At 40.1% G+C, this 22,967-nt stretch overlaps 1 protein-coding gene across 2 annotated transcripts; it reads right to left on the minus strand.

Annotated features, from left to right (window-relative positions):
- Positions 1–8,658: 8,658 nt before the first annotated feature.
- Positions 8,659–18,440, minus strand: YWHAH (tyrosine 3-monooxygenase/tryptophan 5-monooxygenase activation protein eta). 2 transcript variants are annotated; one of them, XM_074921179.1, is made up of 2 exons: positions 18,017–18,440; positions 8,659–10,095 (listed from the first exon to the last, which is right to left on the minus strand). In XM_074921179.1, exons 1-2 carry the CDS (start codon positions 18,110–18,112, stop codon positions 9,448–9,450), a joined length of 744 nt encoding a protein of 247 aa, XP_074777280.1. In that variant the 5' UTR covers positions 18,113–18,440; the 3' UTR covers positions 8,659–9,447. The 2 variants fall into 2 exon arrangements, with proteins under 2 accessions (XP_074777280.1, XP_074777279.1); XM_074921178.1 differs by having other exon boundaries at positions 8,659–10,104; positions 18,026–18,436.
- Between the last annotated feature and the right edge of the window lie 4,527 nt (positions 18,441–22,967).

The raw sequence follows: 22,967 nt of genomic DNA on the forward strand, positions 1-22,967 counted from the left end.
TAAACTCTTTGGGGCAAAGTGCTTTACAGTATATTTATAGTTTAAAAATATGCCCACCCTAACTGTACCTTAATCCCAGCAAAGCACTGATATTAAATATTTTCTCACTTGATTGCACTTATCATGGCAGAGAGACCCAGTGTACTAGATTGTTTCCTCCAACTTGAAATATGTGTTATCACTGTGCTGTATGTTAATTGTATTGCTTTCAGTATGCAGCTTTCATATTTCTAGGAAATATTTAAGCACATAATTAAACTACCCTAAAAATAAATCTTAAATATTCATGCAAATTTAGAGCTGACAATTTATTCTGCATAATTGCCTGATTGAATTAATTTATACTGCAGCAACTTGAAATCCATTTGTACAAAATCTATTTGTACAAACATTCAATAAATATCCCTGTGTAGAAAATCTTCATAGTTTTTCATAGTAGCCATTTTATTTTATTTTTCAGTGAGTATAATTAGCTGATCAGACTTTATTATTATTATTAGCTCATTGTGTATCAGGCCTTGTGCATAGGGCTTAAAACTTGCTGATATCTCACACAAGTCATATGGCAGATAAACTACCTATTGCCAATTTCAAAGAAAGAAAAACCAAGTCATTAAAATTGATACAATTCACTGAATCAATTTTTTTAAAAAGAGATATTTACTAAAAATTGAGAATACATATCAAGTACATATTGTATTGTGATTTTTAACCCTTGTTCACATGTGTAACTAAAGAGTTAAATTTTATTTTTATGTAACGTCAGTTAATATAACAGCAGAAGGAAGTACAAGGAAAACAACAGATAAAGAGAGTGTGCAATGAGGAGAAAACACGCTGAGCTTATATACACAATTTTTTAGTGTATTTATGACTAGATGGTATTTATACCTAAACCATCACCATTTTTTTAGTTGAATAGCACGCAAACAACACCAAACTCATTAAGTATCCGAAGAGACCAGCACACTATACATAAGAAAGAGATAAGGCAGTCTGCGCTGAAAAGTACAGTTTAAACAGATGAAAAGGAGATTTAAAAAGAGGTATAGATATAAGCAAAATGCAGAATGTGCTACTGACTGAATGGTACTGGTTTTTCAAATGGTATTTAACTTAAACCTGGAGTAGAAAGAATCTGTATGTTGAGACTGAAGCTCCTATGTGGATTTCTTATTGTTGAAGTAAGGGCACAAATTCATCTTTTCCCATAACTGAGCACTAATAGCACCTCTTTGCTCATGTAAAGGTAGTCACTTTGTACATGAAATCTGATGGAATTGAATCCCTTTGAGTCTTCTATTTGTCTATAAAATTTGGTTCAAATAGACCAGTGGTTTCCAATGTAAATTCACAGAGTATTAAACTGTAACAGTAGCATTGCATAAGCTTTGGGGTTTTAGGGGCTCAGTAGTCTCTATTTGATGTCTTTAATGTATTAACAATCAATGGAAAAAAAAGTTTCTACATATTGAGAAGTGGAATCTGATAGGACAGCTTCCTTCAAAAAAATTCTTCCTGATTCTGACTTCATTTACACGAGTGAACCTTCACTAATTACATCGTATTCCACCAATGTCCACCAATTTAAGGACCCTTCAAGCTCTCAAGGAACTATAAGATACCTACATATACTTTATTTACTACTTTTACTTACTATATTTAATAGTTGTATGTCAGTAACAGATTATTAGAGTATTAAATCTGTAAACCTTCATTGTCAATCCTCTAAGTTTTCAAAGACAAGTTTTGAAATTTATTTCCACAGTACTTTTAACACTATATCTGAACAGCTGTATCAAATCCATATTAAGGAAAGTAACTTTATGCAAACACAAACCACAGTTAGAATAATAGGTCTTTATAAGAACTACTTTATTTTGTGATGACTCGCCTCCTAGTTTTTGACTTCCAGTTGTAATGCTTGTTTTTCAATAAAATTTTCAAAATGTTATCTGTTCTTAATACAAAATCCAGTTATATGGAGCGAGACATTAGGTTGTTTGCAGTTCTCTCTCTTTAAGATACCAGTTTATACATTTTTCAACATTAAATATGTATCTTTCAATATAAATTATGGAAAAAATCACCCAGTAAGATAATTCGGATCACAAGTAAAGACTTAATGTCATTGGAGAACAGGAAACAGAGAACTGGCACAAGAGTTAACATTTTGCAGAACAATTAAACATGCTACTGTTTAAAATTAGCTTTCTACCACATGAGTATTATAATTTTTAAAAATCACCCTATTATTTTCAGAATACATAGAAATTTATTCTATATTCTTCTATATTATCAGAATATCAAGGAATTTGATGGTGACCATACTCTAATTCTGAACGTGTGACCCATTCTTGAGTGAGCAGACAGACACTGAAAAATTACACAGGAAAAACTGTGCTCCACTTGCCCTATATAATTTGAAGTAAGAATGACAATGGCAAATATAGGCTCAGGGATACAAAATGAGAGAGCTCTATTATATGGTAAGATTAGTAACCATTGAACATTAGTTCTGCAATTAAGAAACAATGTTGCAATATATTTATTTTTAGATATTAAAAAACTACCCAACAACTACAACTTTCTTCATAAGCATAGCAAGAGATCAACTTTTAACAAAATTCCACCTTATTTCCTCAGTCAGGAACTCCCTTTCCATCTATCAGATCTCTCAGAGTAGATTCTGGGCAGAATTTGCATAATGTATGTATTTTTAAATATACTTACATTCAAGTATTTGCAAATGAAAATTTCAATGGGATATTAAATTAGCATGTGGCATGGAATAAGATATCCTGAAATTCAGATTTTATTCTAAAAACTCAGTCTAAAACAACAAACAAAAGGATGCTAATTTCAGCTCTGGAATAATTTTTGCTGAAAGCTAAAATAAAAATGTTTTAAGGTGGGTTTTTTTGAGGAGACTAAAGGAATGGCTATATAGTCCAAAAGATATTAGTTCCCCTGTAAATAACATTACAGATTGAAAGCCAGAGTCTACTAAGCATGCTGACTCAACTCTCTAATCGCAGAAAGTAAAATTATTGAAAGGTGATCAAAGATGAGAAAAAGACAACAGCCCATCCTACATTTTTTTTTCTCCTGTTGCTAAGCAATTATTGACTCCAATATTTTATCAGTTTTGTTTTTTCTCTTTTTTTCATCAAGAACAATAATAGTGAGAGCCTAATATTTTTTCGTGTGCTTAACAAGCAGAAGACAACTATTACAGTAATAATAATCTAGAAGTTTACCTGTTCTAAACCAATTTATAGTCTTGAAACAGGATACATTCCTTGTTATTCATGTTTGACATTTTATTACTCAATAGAAAAAAATAGAGAATTAGATTACAAAAGGACTTTGAAAAGTTTTCCATGCTAGCATGTGCTTTCATAGAAACCTTTTTTCCAAATTTATCATACTCTCCTTAAGCTTTCTTGTCTTACCTGCTACCAAGACATTATGTGAAACAGATCTTTTCTGAAGTTATTTTATAATATTCCAGTGCTTAATCTTGCTCTTTCACATGCAGAAGACAAAATTCCTTAACTTCTAAGGTCTCTTGCCTCCTGCAATATTTCCAGAAATATTTTACACTTACCTATCATCTTCATATTACGTAGACACAGGCATAAAAATCAAATGAGAAGCCTGAATAATCACACGTACAGATTATTTTCTTACAGACACGACAAGGGCTGTTAACAACTATATAAAATAACAGTTACCTGTGACTAGTTTGGGAAAGGACTTGCATCAACAAAGTTCTTGCTGGCTTGGGGACATGCAGGTAAAGGTAGTTGCAAGTCTGGTTTTCCTTATTTCTAACAGATGGCCCAGTTCCTAACACTGACTAAATATCTACCTGGCCTGACCTCTGTGGTTGGAATACATTTTCATTTATCTCAGACATCATTAAGACTCAGAAACTAAACTATATGCATCTATGTGGAACTTGTTTGGGTTTGTTCAGAACAAGATCTAAACATCCTCTATCAATTATGTGTATAATTAACTTCACACTCTTCAAAATGTGCCAGATTTCAACGAGTTTCTTCAATGAATCTGAAACATATCCAACAAGTCTTTTCATGTTGTTGCATTGGTTTTTAGTTGATTTTTCTTAGGAAGCTATGTTAAATTAGTTCAAATATATAGTGTGGACAGAACTAAAAAACAAAAATGCAAAGCATTGAAATATTGTTCCTGTTTTCTCTCTGTCCTTACACTCAAACCGGTTTGTTGCAGGATTTCAGGTTGGTCCCACGCTGACAGAGAATATTTGATACTGTATATTGACATCGGTTCTCACCCTCTAACTTTCATTATTATTCTTAAGCCATTCTCATCTGTGACTTAAAATACAACCACTCTTTTCACCCAACCTGAAGTGTACTAGATTATTCTAGATTTTTCTAATTATATAGCAGCCTATAGCAGCTGCTGAAAGAAGCCAAAGGAGTAGGTCAGGAAGCTCCTTTGGAAACACATTTGGCTCTAGAAGTCAGTCCCCCCAATTTAGTTGTAGGTCACAAGTGTGAGTATTAGGGAAGGAAAACCATAAACAGGAGTTATATACAAAGGAAAGGCAACATGGAAAAACTATTTTCAAAACCATACTTATACCAAAGTATAAGTGCTTTCACTAGAAAAAATGATTATTTACCAGAGTAACTGTGGTCCTTTGATGTGTGTTACGCATGGAGATCTCAATCTCATTACTCTTCTTAAGGTTTCTGCTTGCCTAAAAAGTCAGCGTTCTTCAGTGCTATGGCTTACGTCATATAATGAGCCCCTTATTACATACAGCCTGAGAAGTTTAGTTTCCCATAGCACGGGCACATTTGTTCTATTGTGGGGTTCAAAAGGGGGGTGTGTGGTGTGTTCTCTAACATATGAACGCCATCATTTCTATAAAATTTGAATGTATTTGAGCAGATTAGGACAAAAACTGAAAGTACCTCTGTCCCTATAAAGACCACACTATTAATTTAAGGTCTGGCTATCCCTTAGCTTTCAAGCTTATATAGTATCACATCAAATGCTGCTTTACTATTATCAGCCATCAGGTTGCTAAAATTTCAAGGATAGTCATATACCTTGCTAATATTATACCAGTACCCTCAGAGTGACTTAACCTTTCAACAAAGTTTGCGTGTGAAGGGCATGGAAAGATCTGTTCTGGGTGAGAGTAATTAATGCTCAGATGGACTTTCTATTGGAATTACTCCTGCTTCAAAGAATGTTGTGAACTTCAAGTAAGCACTTTTGGTAAATAAATTTGGTGTCTTCAAACAATAAATTAGGTGTAGCCTAGGATTTTATTTATTTTAGAGACTGAGCCAGAAGACATGACTTGGAGGTCACCTAAGAGAAATACCAATGCCAAAGTATCTGAATCCTACGGTCCACTGAAGAATATTGCAATAAACAACATGTGCTATTCATCTGCTTTGGTTTCCTCCAGATCACTGCTACAATAAGGATTACCAAGAAGCATATAGCAATCTCAGGGCCCAGAAAGTTAAAAAGCTTTTGAAACGAAAGCAAGAATATGGATTGTATTGGAACATTTCTTTTTCTTGCTCTATAGAACACTCTCTACTCACTCCTAGGAAAAAACGATCACAAAAACACACTCTCTGTGCCATTGGATCATTCACTGACAACTGGAGAATTTGGGAGAAGTATCTGCTGTCCTACTGAAAATCTATTATACTGTATTGCTAATGGAAGAAAGTGGTGAAAGAATTTGACTTAGAAGACTTCCTGAGACTCATTAGATGAGCAGTCATCAACTTAGGCAGAGCAACCATGTCTGTCAACACTTGGTTTATGAACCCCTAGCAAGGACAGAAATGGTTTTTATGCCACAGAGCACCCAGAACAGTAAGACATTTGTATTTAATGAACTTCCTTAAAAAAAGTACAGATTATGTGAAGATTTAGCTAAATAATTCACCTTGTCTTCAGGGAAGCATCCAGTGCTACAAAGCTAAAAGGCAGATTCACACAAAATAAGGGTACACCTAAGTGCAGCCAGTCTTTCCACCGTTTTAACAAAGCCAGATCTACTTTTCAGATCGTGTCCTTGTGCACACAGAGTTACTTGCATACACCAAATAATTTCACTCACCTGACTTTAAATTTAAACACCCTCAAAAGAATTTGATCTTCACTCAGGTATACTGGGATTGTATCTTGAATAATCTTAAATCCACAGGTGGCCCAGCACAAACATATGCCAACACTTGCAGGAAAACCACCTGTCAGCTGTTCCTCATGACGAATGTCAGCTCTTCCATGTTTCAGAGGGTGACAGTCTCTAAACTTGAGAGAATCTTTTCCTGTTCAACAAATTCTACTTTGCTAGGAGCACTTGATAACAAGCTGCCTACATTTGACAGTTCACTGACAAATTCTGTGTCATTTTGGGGAGTTTTATGTCAGGACATTCAATTAGGAAGCTCTTGCTATTCCTAATTCTCTGTGATAGTTCCTCTGAAAATGCTGGCACAAGGTATGAAATTCTTAGAAGGCAGTTGCTGCTTTCCAGCCGTGTCTACTTATGCTATTAGATTCCAATACCTGGTACAACACCTAGGTAATTTTGACGTATCGATCGTCTCTAGACAGGACAAGCATACCAAGTCCGGTACGCAGTACCCTGCAGTTGGCATTCCTGGTTTGCCATCACCTCCAGGATCATTCCAAGGGCCTCTACATTCACAAGCGGCCAGAATGCTTTCAGTCAGCCTGAGAATGCATGACATGACAGTGATTCAATAGACGATGAAGGAACTGCAACTTTTCACGTAATATGTGATATAATTCCTAATATGCAACTATCTGCTTACCTGTTGATACTTATGGCTGTAACAGATTTATCCACTGAAATTTATGCTACCTGGGAGAAGGGAATCTGCCCTTCCAGCAGAGTCAGTAAGCTATTTCAAAATAGAATTTCATACTTTGATACCCAGCAAAGATTTACCCACGTTAATGGCAATACAGTTAACCACAACCACCTGATTGTTATACTTTATAACCTTTCCTACCAGAAATTATTAAAGCACCCAGGAACTGCGCCATTCTACAGAATCCCTTTGGTCTCCACTGTGGCTCTTATGCACCAGGTCAATAGCTAACCTTCAGCTGCCTAGTCCAGAGATGACAGAGACCTGCTCACTCGCTTGCAGACTACACTATGCTGTTTTGTGACAAAGGATCTGCACAAGACAGTAACTAAAATGAAAAATGGCTCCTTAGCTTTTGAATTAACAGAAGGATAGTGCTAACTCTATGAATGGGAAGGAAATAATCCTAGCAATTGCCAATGTTATTAACCAGCCAGTGTTTCAACATAAAACAGCAGTCTTATTGTCAAGTTTTACCTTGGGTCCACAGGGAGAGATAAGCAGATCTGAGGGGGAAGGAAAAGGTCGTGTAGGCATCTAGGGGACAGGTAATGCCCAAATGGATATTACTGGCCAAAAGACTCCTGCAAGGTTTACTTGAAAAAACGGAACTGAAAATCAGGGACTTTTGTATACTGTTTGGTGAAACGGGAGCAAATAAGAAAAAGTGACTTCCAGAACGGGCCCTGGCAGACAGTTGCAATCTAAATTAAGTACACACTTCAAACCACTCTAGGAGGTCAAGCACCTCAAGATTATACCATGGCACAGCATCAAGGATATGTATTTTCATCTTTTTCAGATGTTGCATTATCATCAACTTTACTGATGTACTAAAGCTAGAAATATCTAGGTGATGACAGAATATATAAATGCACATAAATTTACCATTAAAAATTCTAATTCTCCAGATACTTAACAAGTGTGCTGCCTTAAAAAAGTGTGAGTTGTTGTGGGTATTCAGACCAGTAATATTTATTGCACAAATCAAAGAAAAATATATTCATATAAAAGAGAACTTAGATGACCTTTCACCTAGCTCAGGTGCCAGTAGCAGTCTGGATGCAGTGACACGTAACAGCTAACTTTTCCTGCTTCTTACCATACCATTACAGAAGGATGTACAGAACTACTAAATATACATATACACTAAATGTTGGGAGGGTAAAAAAAAAAAACCAAAACATAAACAAGAACATAAGCTTGGGGACTAGACTTCATTCAGCTAAAACAGAAAGGCATCCTTTAAGAACAAATACTGCTCCTGTTTTAAACAGGTAAATATGAAATAAAGTTACTGGGATTTGCATGTGTAAAGGTGATTTGGTGGTTAGCACTTCAGAAAAACATGTTTTGAAGTTACACCTGACAGAAGCAAATACTAGTCTCTACACTGGCACAAAAATTAATGTTCTTGACAGTTTTTCAGCTCCTGAGCAGAATTGCATTACAGCTGCTCTACTACGAAAATAACTAAATATACCACCTTTGGTGGAAACTCCGTGTTAACACAAGTGAGCAGTATCACATCTAGATGGCTGTAGGTGGGGGGGGGAGGGAGGAGTCTATGTGTGGTTTGGGTTTTTTTCCTTCTTTCCAGCATACTGGGTTATTTTGCTTGTTTGTTTAGCATGTGATAAAATTTCTCATCAAACTTATGATTAATATATATTTTAACCCATCAGTGATGTTAGGTAACTCAATCTCTGCTCTGAACAAAAGACAGGACAGCTTATGTAGAGATAACATCCCCGAAGCAGCATTTTATTTTATTCATTTAATTCCAAAACATTTAATTTAGAAGTCTGGCATCTCAGTCATCCATCTTAACATGGGCTAATATTGACAAAGTGTTGTCAGAATACACAGACAACTAAACAGCCAAAGAGTTTACAAAAAATAAATTCATGATTCTTCAAAACAACTGCAAAAGGTTACAAGTATCAAAACTCTTAGGTAGATGCACTGCATTAAAAGAAACTGTGCACATAAGTTAGAGGCAAAAAACCAAATTGCTACTGAAACCTCACATTTCAAACAGTTTATTGTAAACTGATGAACAGGGTTGCCATTTCACATCAGCTTAACTGTTTTCATTGACTGAAAAAAATTTGGGGTGGCTAATTTATTTTGCATGCACAAAATGTACTGCTTAACAGAACTGTCAGCTCATTTCAAATGGAAAAAAAAATTTAACTGGACTCTAATTATCTTCAATCACTTTCCATTATTCTTTCCCATATTTTCCAATCAACAGGCAAACTAAAAATGCCTCATTTACTATGCATCTTTCTGCACTGCTCAAGTGCAACTAAGATAAATAGGGCCAATAAATCAATCAATCCATCAATGCCCACAAAGACTCATCTGAAACTGCTTCTTGATAAAGTGGACAGCAGATCTGAACAGCTGTACAATACAGATATGCTTAGCACTAGATATTTAGTGTGACTGTGGCAAGGAAATATTGGTGATGATGGGGATGGTGAAGTGGATGAAAGAGGGATTGGAGGAAAGCTTTTTAATTATTGCCCTCTCCTGCTTCTTCATCTTGCTGATCACTCGTCCACAGAGTGAGGTTATCTCGAAGCAACTGCATGATGAGAGTGGAGTCCTTGTAGGAATCCTCATTTAGTGTGTCCAGCTCTGCTATGGCATCATCAAAGGCTTGTTTGGCTAAAAGGCAGGCCTGCTCAGGAGCATTCTGGATTTCATAGTAGAACACTGAGAAATTGAGTGCCAGCCCAAGCCTAATTGGGTGAGTGGGCTGCATGTGCTCTTTGCTGATTTCAAAAGCCTCTTTATAGGCAGCTTCTGAGGCTTCCACAACACTGTTCTTCTTCTCTCCAGCAGCAACTTCTGCCAAATAGCGGTAGTAATCCCCTTTCATTTTCAGATAAAAGACCTTGCTCTCATACTGGAAGTCATTGCAGTTCTTGATCAAGTATTTATCTAGGAGAGCCAAAACATCATTGCAGACTGTCTCAAGCTCCTTTTCTATCTTCTCCCTATAGGCTTTAACCTTCTCCAGCTTCTTCTCATTCCCATCTGCCATAGTCTTCTGCTCTATGCTGCTGATGACACGCCAGGAAGATCGTCTAGCTCCAACTACATTCTTGTAGGCTACAGACAGCAGGTTTCTATCCTCATTTGAGAGAGGCTCATTCAGCTCAGTTACCTGAAAATACAAACAAAGGTCAAATTTAAAGGGTTTGTCTTAGAGAAGAGAGTGCAAATTTCCTTCAATACTTCCATCATGAAGTGCGAGATTCAAAATTCCTTCTAGATCCCAAAATTCCTTCTAGACAGGAGTCAATTTGTAACATTGAAAGTGGGTATTTAGCAGCCATTGCAAAGTACATTCACTGAATAAAAGTGAGTCAGGCTTGTGTAACAGAGAAGCATTCACAGAAGGAAGGCTCGGGTTTTTTAGGAAGTCTGCCAGAAATATAATATGTAGACACCACACTTAATGATTCATTTAAATGTACCTAGAATACCAGTTTTATGAATCTGGAACACAGCACAGACACCGGAAACTGGTGCAGTTCTTGCATTTCTTTCTCCTGCTGCTTGCTCTCATTCAACAGCAGAGATGGAAGCGCTGCAGTCATTATGCTTAATCTCTGCATAGTACAAATGGAATTAGTGTTTCATAGTATCTTTCAGTCACTTAGGGAACAATTATACAACATAATACAGAAGTTATCCTGATTTCTGCTAACTGGTGGCTACAGACAAATTTCAAGGATAGGACATGAAAGAACCTGCATAGAAATAAAACAGAAAACCAAGGGAAAAAACCCATTATCAGCTCTAAATTCCTACTACACAAAGCTGAGACAGAGAAGGGATAATACTTCTAATACTATATTTAGGCCTATTTCACTTGCTGTGTTAATTTAGGGAATAAAACCTATCAGACTTCTAGTTGGTTGTTCTACTTTTGCAAATTTGCAAACATGAAATTAAACTCACAGGAATTAAAATGAAAAATGCAACTACTTTAAGCATACTGCATTAAAAGAAGTCACCAAATTTCTAAGGATATGTACTCCGGTGTGAAAGTAAACTTGTCCTTGCTTGGACACTGCTTATATAATTAACAATTTCTTTTCAAATGTGCATATTTACACTGCTTGACAGGGGCATCAGAATGTTCACAACTTTATACTATTCTGAGACTGCTGGTGTAGTCAGTGTACTATCCAATAAATGTGCATCTTTCCACATCTAAAAAATAATTTATATAAATTATAACTGTTACAGTGAGAGCTGACTTCCAAATTTAGGTTTTGTTCTTAAAATATTCTATGTCAATTAGTTTTATCTCCAAAATGCCTTTTCCCCACAGCTCAGGAACCCCAGCTCCCAAAAGACATTGTGCTGCCTGGCCTAATACAATAGAGACAACCTGCAGAGGGTAAAATGCACAGGAATCAACACTAATGACATCTTCATCATCTTCTGCACAGCTTCCAATCAACATCCTCCCAACAATCCCTCCCTCAACAATCTCTACCATGACCCATCTGTATCATCTTCTCTAGTAAGATATTAACTCCCTCAAGATATAAAGGCTCAGTTAAGAGCTTTTTATTCCCTACAGTCTATTAGTATAGCACTTTTACAAAAATAAAATAAATCCACAAAGATTAATAATCACTTAGTCATTCCTGCACTGCTGGAGAACTTTGCTTGAGAGTTCTTTGCAAGTTCTCACACACAGTGGTTGACCTAAAGGAGTCAGTAATGTTTTGCTAAAACTTAAACATCATTTGACCACACAAATGCTTTCCCACCCACCTGTCTTCATTATCTTTATAGTATTAAAAAAAAAAAAAAAAAAAAAAGTTACTATACTACGGGGCTATATTACCCACAAAAATAAAAACTGAGTATAGAAAAGCAGACAAGGCACAAAAAATAACTGAGCATGGGACTTAGTGGAAGAGGACAATAGTAATAGAAATGCCATCTCTTGGCTTTGCCATCCAGACTCCACATGAAAGAAATTAAATCTCCAAGACTGCAACTGCAGCTATTCTAATTCTTCACCTCATCCTCCACTCACCGCCTCTGTTCCTTACCCTCAGCTAACTGCTACCTTCATGTTCACCCCTTTCCCTCCGCTTCAAACTAAATAACAAAAAAAAAAAGCAGTAATCCTCAACCTTGTTATAATTTTTTATACCTCCTTAAGGTGATTTCTTAAACTTTGTAATATAAATTTTTAGAAACAGATGTCTTCTGTGTATTCAAAACACCAAAACAGCATTTTTACAGTACGTAACAAATGCCCTGGGAACCATCAAAAAACTTTGAGTATTAAACCCTGAATTTTTACTACTATATAGCTAGTGTATTTACTTTAGGAGAGATAAATTAATCAGTGTTTTTTTCCAGTTGATTGTCTCACTTCCATTTTTAATTGCAGAAGATGCATCACACACCCACCCTGAGAAAGCTGATTTATAAAGCCCACTTGCACAGGAGCCATTGCAATTGCAGATAACCTACACCTGAAAAGCCTTCTGACCTTCCCTAACCACAACCAAAATTCAATGCAAGTGACAATAAGCAGCATATTTGCAGAGATTTCTGAAGATCACATTAATAGAGGGAGGATCTTGTGAAATCAAGCATGAACTCTGCTAATCTTTGCTGGTCTTTACTCAACATTCAGTATTAAAAGTAGGTCTATAGTACAATCTTTAAAATGCAGTGTAACTTTTGGAAGCATCTTCCTACTATATTTAGACTAAACCTAAACTGGCTAGCTGTTGCATCAGTTTGGGCTGAGTCAATTTGCTAACTATCAATAAGTACCAGACCAACAGAACTTATCCTGACATAGCAAGATTGAGGAATAGCAGGGAATACTCAAGATACATTCACATAGAGCACAACACACACCAAAAAAAAAAAAAAAAAAAAAAAGAAAAGCCATCTCTCAGGACTAATTGTAGAATAAGAATGTTAAATAAGAATGTTAACTTCTTAACCAAAATACAAAAATATCTAAGATAAGACCAACAGACTTAATTAAGGGATTATTCCAGATCCTCACTGGACTGCTGTATAATTTAATTCCCAAGACTAACTTAAACTCACCTTAAAACCATACCTTAAAGTAAAAAGGAAAAATTGACCAAGCAGCTAATTCAACATGCTTAGGAAATGTTTACTAACTTTAAGATGCATCAGAAGTTACTGATGCAATCTTGGATAATCAGCAACTACCATCAACTCAATTATTCCCTATCCTAGCTAAAAAATGCTGATACTCTATGCAGATATACCTCAAAAACACATCTACCTCCCTGGTATAACAGCTATATTGCAAGAAACTAGACTCAAAGGAAAGCATGTGACCTTTATGGAGCTATCAGTTGTTTTATCTATTTCTGATACATTAGCAAAGTAGGTAAGAACAGATGTTTCTCTTCACATGTGGGGATGATATACAGAAAAATTTCCTTCAGCATTTTATGTTATTTCCTTCTATCTTCCATTCTCCCTGTAACCTTTCTTTAATAGAGAAAATCTTGGACTGCAATAATTTGCTTTTACAATTTTAGACACAGACATACTTTCTTATAATGGTCATTAGGGAAGTCTTAAAAGATGAAAAGCCATTTGTAGTATAACTTCAGAATAGTATTTACTTACTATAGATTACACTATACTTTCCTTATGCAAACACACTTCTCTCCCCTCCCACCTAAATTTGGGGTTATGTTCAGTCCTGAGCCAGACGATGCAGTGGAACACACAGGCTATGATACGCTAGCAGTTTTCATTCAGACTGTCTGCTTTTTGTAGTGAGAATACAGTGTAAATCATTTATTTCTATCATACTTACAGATATCTCTACATACTTATTCCTTATTTGCTTTACACCCACAATGTTCTTTCACAGGTTACTGGGAAAAAAACGTGAGTATGTAAAAGGAATCCCAGCTATTACCCTGGAATTCCTAACTACACATGCTGATGAGTGTGACAGTACTGTATCAGCTCAGAAATTACTTCCATGTGTGCGATCTCACATAGGCCATACCAAGCTGAGTTATTTTCACATGGAAAACACACCGAAGTGAAGGTTCCACAACTGACAGCGGATTCTATGATGCTCTGACGGATTATTTAGTAGAATTTGACCGAGGTCAACCAAATGTATGTGATTATACTTCTGTTTTGTTAGCCAGAGGATATAAGTTACAGCTAGAGCCAGTTCTTAACAAGACGTTGTAAAAAATGACTATACCTGAGCCAGTATAAAGTCAGGTTTAATTATTAAAACTCTCCTGATACGAACTTATACTGTCCATAATTTCTGAACAAATAGAAACCAGACCAATGAATTTAAACAAGATCAGTTTCCTGCATCATGTTGCTTCAGTGTTTTATATCAAGGATTGGCAGTCCTATAGCTCGATTTACTGTATAAAACCCAGTAAGGAAGTAAACTCACAGCAGGGGAGGACATTGTTTACATTAAAGGCATCTCATTCCCCCCCTTACACACACATACTTCATTAACCCAAAATCAGACACTGATGTGAAAAACTCAGTGATGCAATACTAAAAATATGGAACATCCCAAACGTTTAAGCCCATTTATCCACACAGATAAAGCCTATAAATTAAACTAGAACCTCAAGTTATTTTGTTTAAAAAAAAAAACTTTAGATCATTCCAAGACTTACATTTATTTCACACGACTAATGCTAATATTATACATCTCACATAACTCAGATTCATCTTACCAGTTTTAAGGTGTATATGACTTTCTACCCACTATGTAACCATACTCGAAAAGCAACATAAATCAGTAGAGGTCCTGAGCACTACGTATTAGGATTAATACTGTCTGGAATACGAAGGGTTTATACATCCAAAATGTTTAACTATTTCTGGAATGATCTAAACCCAAATGTACCCAATGCTGTATTCAAGACGCTAGGGTATCTGTTCCATCAAGTAAGAACCTTTAAAATTTACACCAGAAGCGCATTTTTCCCCAGTGTGTCAAGAAGTAATTTTTTACCTACCGTGTAGGGTTATCTCAAATAGTTGGAATCCTGGAGCAGCATTTAATACAATGAGAATGACACACCCCTTGGAAGAATGCCATTTAGTAAAGGCACATTTATATATGATTGTATTTTCTATTAAAAAATTTGGCTGGAAAAAAGTAAACTAAACTCATTAATTTATAACAGCAAACTAAGTGTAAGTTTCAGTTTCCTCCCCTGTCTACACATTGTAAGCCAAAACATTAGAATTATTTTAAGAAAAAAGTTTAATAGCAACAACAAAAAATGTATTATTGAGCAGTTAAGATGAAACTACTTCATCTGGCTTTTCTTTAAAAGAAGGAACCAATAGGACTGAAAGATAAGTGTTTCTCCAGCTTGATGACAACTGAAATGGCAGTCTTGTCATACTTTTTTTTTTTCCTTCAGTGGCAGTGTCAATAATCATGCAAATATGCATTTGCTAAAACAGACTTTGTTACTTTGTTTTTAGGAGTAGCTCTCAGGCTGTCGGCTATACTGTGTATTGTGTAAGTGTGGTGATAAATATCTAGAACTGAAATTAATAATTCAGAGATCTTTTTACATTGGAAGCACACTGCTTTCATACAGGACTTTAAAAAAACATCAGACATGTTATATTCATGTATTTTACAAAAATTTTTAAAATAAACTTTTCAAATCATGATATCCTGCATTGAGAATAGATTTCTGAGTTAGAACACTGATTTCCTGTTGAAGCAAGTCTGACATCTCTGGAGTGCAAGATTATTTGAATATTATTCTATATGGATAAAAACTTCTCTTAATAGCAGTTATTTGCAATCACTGAAATAGAAGGAAATATTAGCTGTGTGAGAAGACACAGCCCACATAACATTTCATAGGAGCTTATGTTCAGACCTACAAAATCAACTTCAAACACTGAAGAGCATTCTGGAATTTACCATGTTCGAGTGAACACCTGTAATTGAAAGCCAAGTAACCAACAGCTGCTACATTATAGGCATGCAACATATATGAACAGCTTAAACAAAGAAACTGTTGCCTTTTAAATTCAGCTTTACTTTTTGTATTTGTAAAGTATCTATAATGTAATGTTTCATAAATGCTTAAGACTCAGCTCACTTACAAAGTGTTCTCAAGCTCCCAATTACAGCAGCTCATCATTATACAACTCACTTGAGAGCAAAAGCAGCATGACAGAGCAGAATACCATGACTCAAGATGAATGAAATTACATAGTAATTAGGACAGTCTAAAAAGACAACTGAACATACACACTAGTTATATGGACTTTATTTACATATTTCTGGATGCACAGCAACTGCATTTGGTTTGTTCCACGTATGTTCAGAGAGCCATGCATATACTATAGGTCAGTGATATTTGGAAAAGTAGAGTCTACGAACTACAGCTAGAAATACTCTTCTAGAGCAGCAGTGGATTTTAGTGATTTCTCCATTTCATCTTTTAGAATTAGCAACTAACAGATTAAAGAGATAGAGAGCTGTTACTACTACATATGTATCAAGAATTCTAGTGATATGATTAAAATACAGCTTATTTTAATGCCTAGTGCCTCTGATATTGAGATACACAGAACTATTGCTGCTTTAGAACTGGATTGGTCATAGTGCTTATTATGACACAACTGCAAACATGAACAAGAGCAGCAAAATGTGTCGTCTTACTGCCCTCGTTTAAGGGAGGCAACATACATCACAGCCCTCAAATGAGGCTAAATGGATTGATTCTTAGAACAGAAATGTGAACTCCATTTGAAGCTGCTCTTTCAAACTAAAATCATCTTGTGTCTTTAAACAGCAGTACTCTCAAGGGAAATTTGATTCCTCTTGGGGCCTCTGGTGTTCACAAAGGACAGATCAGCAAGAACAAACCAATTGTAATCAGATACAGCAAAGACACTGCTAAGCATTTACCGGCATTAACATTACCCTTAACAGTCAGATTATACGAATACTTTGTTTTTAAAAGAAGGGACTAGACATATAAGTTTGATCATTCTGCAGTTTTATTATGTATCAGTACAGACAGGTCAGTACAAGTAATGGTCATTGCTTGGTTCTGAAAGGAGCCGAGCCGCGACTGTAACTTATTGTTTAAGCACATGTCAGTATTCAACTGGGCAAGGAAGGCACTGAGAGTTTGTTACCCTACAAAGAAGAGGCAAAAAGGCAACGTTAAAGCTTGGGAAACGCTCTCTGTGCACTGGGTAGCTGTTATACCCGGATGCAACTCCTGTACCGTCTTTGAGTCAGAGTCCTGGTGGCTGTGGGTGAGGCCTCTATTCGTGCCTTTTATCGCGAGGCAAAGGAAACGTCTAGAAAAGGAAGGGGCTCCTTTTGCCGCGCGCCGCTTCCCCAGACACCCCCCGCCGCAGCGGCCACCCCACCCCACCCGCTCCCCCCAAGCGCTTGCGCGTCCCGGACTCCCCGAGAAGGGGAGACGCGCCCCAAGGTCAAAGCCGCCATCCCCGCCCGGGGGGGCGGCGCGCGAGGACGGCCCCCATCTTGACCGGGGGTCAGAGCAGGGACCCGCCGCTGCGCTCCCGCCGCCACGGGGAGAGGCGGGCAGTATTCAAACGGCTGCACCGCGCGTCGGATTGGCGGGGCCGGGGGAGAGAGGCGAGAGGAGGGCACGGGGACAGCCACACCCCCGGGAGCGGGAGGGCTGGGAGGGAGCCCCTGCCAGGGAGCGAGGGAAACCAGGGAGGAAGAGGATCGATTTCGAAAGAAAAGGGGGATCTCGGTCCAGTTGGGACCGGCTACCGTCTGTCTCGCCTCTCCCCGAGGCAGGTAGTAACGGGCACCGCCCCACGCGGCGGCGAGGTGTCCCGGCGGGATGGTCTGGCGCTTGCTCCCGCCCTCCTTTCTTCACCGCGACGGGTGGGACCTGGCGGCTCGCATCCTCCCCGGGACCCAACTCCGCCTCGGACCAGCCCGGACTTCCTTCCCCTCCCTCCCTGCCGCTGCCCACCCTTCACACTCCTCCCCGGTCAGGACCCACAGCCGCCACGCTACCAGCCCCACTCACCGACTTCATGGCCGAGGCCATGTCGTCGTATCTCTCCGCCTGCTCGGCCAGGCGGGCTCGCTGCAGCAGCTGCTCTCGGTCCCCCATAGCCGCTTCCGTGGTGGCTGCCGGGCTGGGCACGCTCTGCGCCCCTCGGAGAGAGAGCAAGGGGGAGGGGGGCGGGGATGGACACACGCGGGCGGCGCGAGTAAGGGGACCCGGAGGGAGCCGCCGCCTCAGCCCGCCCGCCGGCCGGCCGGCTCGGACCGCTGTGCTGGCTCGGCCGCCGCTCGCCGCCGGCCGCGCGTGCCGGGCTGCGCCTGGCGCTCAGGGACCGCGGCAGGGCGGGCAGGCGCGCGCTCGCTGCGTCCCCTCCGCGCCGTGTGCGGCTCGCGCCTCTGCGCCCGGCTCGGAGCCTCGCGCTGCTGCCGCCGCCTGCGCCTGCGCGCTGGGAAGGCAACGAGGGGGCGGAGCCGCGGGGACTGCAGGGGAGGGGAGGGGGCGCCGCTCCCCCGCGTTCTATTTCTAGGTGACGTCACTTGCTATAAATAGCCGTCCCGGGGCGCCGGCCGGGGCGCGCATGCGCGCTGCGAGTGCTGCATTTTACTGCTGCAAAGGTGGAGGTGGGCGGCGGGCGCGGGCATTGCGGAGACGGGCACGGGCCGCCCCGGGCCCCCCGCCCGCCCCACGGGCCGCGCCGCGGATGGAGCGCCTCGGGACGGGCTCCGCGGCCGCGCCCCGCCCGGCCTCCCCCCGCCTGCCTTCGGCTGACCCCCGGCCGCGGCGCTCCAGGGAAAGCGGCGGGGCAGGGCAGGGCAGCCCCCCCCGGCCGCGCAGCCCCCCCCGGCCGCGCTTCCACGTGTCCGGCCCCGCTCTGCGCCATCGCGGCTTTGTGCTGCCGTGGCCTCCCTGCGCCGGCCCGCGCTGCGCCGTTTGCACAGTTGTGTCTCAATCCCGTGAAATAAACCTATCTCGCAGCCCAGCTGCTTCGAAACGTTCCTAGTCGCGGGGGTGGTGTAGGCACGGGCCAATTCTGCTACCTTGCCTAAGAGATGCAACTAAATTCAATTTTACTACGTATTTTAATTTGTAACAGTCGAGTTCCTCTTCCATAAATTGACAGAGTACCGGCCTTACATCAAAAAACCCTGCCGAAGGAGAAGCGTTGCACAAACGACACAGCTGCTGCTGGTATCTGCAGAAATGCTAGCACCCACGTTACTCATCTCTTACGATAAATCGTAGATTAACTTTGTCTGTTCAACCCGCAACCGGCATTTAAACATCACTGCCCTGCTGTACGCGCGGGAGCTGCCCTACCCCAGGCGAAGGACTCGCTCCCCATCACGGCAGGGGCCGGCGGAAGCTCCCCTCCGCCGCGGCCCCAGCAGGGCAGCTCGCCGGTACCGGCGGAGGCAGGGGCTGCGGCTGCTCTTGCTCCTCACTGTCCTCCCGCTGTCCCCATCGCTCTCGCGATTGAGTAAATCCAGTCCATTGTGTCAGCCAAAAGTTTTTAGCCTTTAACATTGCTGGCTTTTGTGCATTAAGCTCTAAAGCCCTTTAAAATGAATGCTGCAGTTAAGTTTTAAAAGGGACTAGATGATTATTACTGATTTTCAAAGAACATAAATACTATGACAAATAAGAATAAATGGTAATATATATATATAGCAAGCTATAAACTGATTGCCAGAACATTCAGGAAATAGCTGTTTGCAGGACTGTGAAGCACAGTTGTACATACGTACCAGCAGCTGAATGGCGCCTCTTTCCTAACAGGATTTCATTTTCACTGTTTCTAAAAGAAGGCAGTGACACATAAAACCTGAACGGGATGGATCCCAAGGATCAGCCTAATTCATTATCATCATTAATACAAAATTTGCATTGATTTTACCTAAGGATAAAGCTTTATCTATGAACAGCAGGAATGTGTTCTTGAATACGTATGATTCAACGAAAAAATGCAGATTTTAATGTACCTAATGCTTATGCAAGAATAGTGAGAGATGGGCCAATCCCAAATGCCCAGTACACTTCTCCAGTTTGGAAACTTTGGAGTTCTAATAACTTCTTAGTAAAGATTAGTCAGGCTGCAAAGTGTTCCAATAGTTCTGAAAATTTGTAGGGTCTACCTACCAAAAGCTTTCTAGTCTCGTACAGCAGTTTCAGACTCCCGAGGGAAACAGATTACAAAGTATTTTTAAAACCAGTTATTCACCCACTGAACCAGACAATCTGCATTAATCTGCCAAGTATACGTGGATAACTCTGTACACGCACAAAAACATTCTCATTAAATGCTTCTGGGTTTGTTTAATTGAAGCTTCTGTATAATGGCTATTTCTCAGTCTAAAGCATCTCAAAAATTCTTAACCTTGAATCCGTAAGGTCACACATAACCTCATTGCTCTAAAATCAGATACATGTCTAAATCCAGAAGTTGCAAGGAAAAATGCTAAAATAAGGCAACCTTGCATGCAGCATTTCTACAGCCTGACTGTAACCTGAAGAAAGTGAAGAGATTGCATTTCACACATAAGGTCTGTGGGAGAGTACCTATATCCTCCTGTGCGCACGGTGCCTAGTGGTCTGGATCTTCAGCCGTCACAGTGGCTCCATGGACCTACAGAGGTACAAACAAAACCAAATTAGAGCTCACGCAATGAGTTTAATCTGCTACAATATCTATAAGCTGAGTTACAATGTCTCAAAAAGAAAAATGAAAAGGAAATGGAAGTGTCAGCAGACCTTTTACTAGAGTGCTGAATGGGGGGCAAAACACTAGGGAACTCAGCCATGCTCAGAGGCCAAGCATCGTGCCTGACCTGACGGAGCTCCAGATTCCCGGCAAAGCTCAGGCAGGAGCTCAGAAATGCTGCTCTCATGAGGCAGGATTGAGAGTTGTTGGTGAAGTGACCACACCCAGCAAGAATTTGTAGATGGAGAAACTTATGGTACTGAAAATTGCACCATGACCTAAGGCGGTGGCTCTGCTCCACAGGCACAGCTGATTATTGGACAGCACCAATGTTCCACAAATAGCTGCTCACTGAAATGCTGTTCCAAGTTCACTGCTCGGCCCCGCACAGGGGCACTGGGGACACCAAGGCAGTCTCGGAGGGCGTCTCCCCGGTGCTGATGTTTAGCTGAGGGGACAGAGCTACCAAGTACACCGGTGAAGAGGAAACACCACAAGGAAACTATGCCATTCCCAGCCTTTCCCCAGGGCGGAAAGCCTCCCCCTTTGGTGGTTCTGGTAGCGGTGAGGGAGCACACACCTCCTGCAGCACTCTTCCTGAGACTCCTAGAACTATAGCAGCAGTACTACAAAGTCCCTGCCATTAAGTCTCCTCATCCCTGAAGCAAACTGTCTTCCCTCTCTTTGCTGCAGCAAGGAAATGTTTTATTTAGGGACTACTGAATCATAAAAGTCTTGGGGACAAGACACTGAAAAACAGAGAACAGAAGCAACTACCAGTTGCTGGGGAAGTTAACCACCTTCCACATCACAGCAAAGGAAGTAGAGATGAGTATGGTGGAGGAAGAATGATGAAGAGTTTGTGGGCATCTGATCTTGGAAATACCATGACTGGCACTTATGTGGGGCATGATGCCCAGATAGTGCTGTAAGGACAGATTCTTTCACAGGCTTAGGAGTATCTGTAATTTTTATTGTTAGAATCCTGGCAGCACATCCCCCCAGTAAAGTGAGATAACTGCGCATCGGGGAGGAAAGGTGTTGTAACCAATGACAAGATCAGAGCACGAGATAGGAGTGGGTGTAGCTGAAGTGTGATGAATCTCTCCCAAACCACAAGGGACTATAATTTCAATGATACATTTCTAACCAAACCATACAGCACAGCTTAACAAGCAACAGAACCCTCAAGGCTGTCACAGTGTGTGTGACAGTATTCTACTATTTGTCATATTTCAATTTCATATTAATCTTGATTCATTCTCAGAGAACTTCCCTCATAACTCAAAGGTAAAACCTAGAATGAAGGAAGAAAGATTACACTGCCTGATAGCTGCTCAGAAGCAGTAGGGTTCATGATGTGAATTGTAGTAAAGGAAATTATCTATCTATTCACCAATATGGGAAGATATTTAAAACAAAAGGGCGGTGATTTGTACAAAACCTGTGAAGCTCTTGCTTCATGGGAAAGGTTTCAATATACAGACATAACCTATTTGGGATAACTGCAGTGTATTTAATATCACTCAGCATTCACACACAGTAGCCTTTTGCATGTTCAAAATCCTGTGCAGACTCGACTTGATAAATCCTCAGAACTCTCTGGCAAAATGTGCTATTTTCAAGCGCTTGCTCATTTCAGAGTCCAGTGAGGAATAAGCACTATGTCTGAATAAAAGATTATGGCAGTGTTTTTACTTGCCAGAATGATTCAGGGATATGCACAGGAGGCTGTGAAGCATGCTCAGTTGTGGAGGTTTCTTTAAGTGGCAAGAACACAGTAGCTAATTAAAGCCAGCTTTAACTCTTTATGAGCTGCTTCAGACCACAGTGTTTGCTAATCCTGTCCAGACATAAGAAAGTGGTTTTATTCTTTATGTAATCAAAGGAAAGTAACCAGAATTCACAAGCATAAACAGGAAAACACGAAAAAGCCTGCTTATCAGAAGCTGTCACCAGAGCACCATGTTGAAAAAAGGCTCTATATGTAAGATGAAAAAACCCCATCCTAGGTGAAGCACATACTAAAAGTAAAAAACCGAAACAAACAGAAAAACCTTGATCCTACTAAATCCCAAGGGTTTTGGAGGTGCTGAGCATTTGCAGCCTACAGATGAGATCAGAATTTAGATGTCCAGCATTTCCAGAACCACCCCAAAGACACCTCATGCTGGGCATACACAATTAAGGACTCAGCACCAGCAGCCACGTTTAAAAAATAAGCCCAGATCTGTCTTAACCAATGAATTTTTACTGCTCTTC

Source organism: Athene noctua, chromosome 17 (genome assembly GCF_965140245.1).
Source record: "Athene noctua chromosome 17, bAthNoc1.hap1.1, whole genome shotgun sequence".
Lineage (NCBI taxonomy): Eukaryota > Metazoa > Chordata > Aves > Strigiformes > Strigidae > Athene > Athene noctua.

Excerpts from the sequence above, each read along its gene's own strand:
- YWHAH (XM_074921179.1), bottom strand. The coding sequence starts at position 18,112 with ATGGGGGACCGAGAGCAGCTGCTGCAGCGAGCCCGCCTGGCCGAGCAG. Across the intron at positions 10,096-18,016 it reads CCATGAAGTCGGTGAGTGGG|CTGAATGAGCCTCTCTCAAA; the intron begins GCTGGTAGCGTG and ends CAGGTAACTGAG.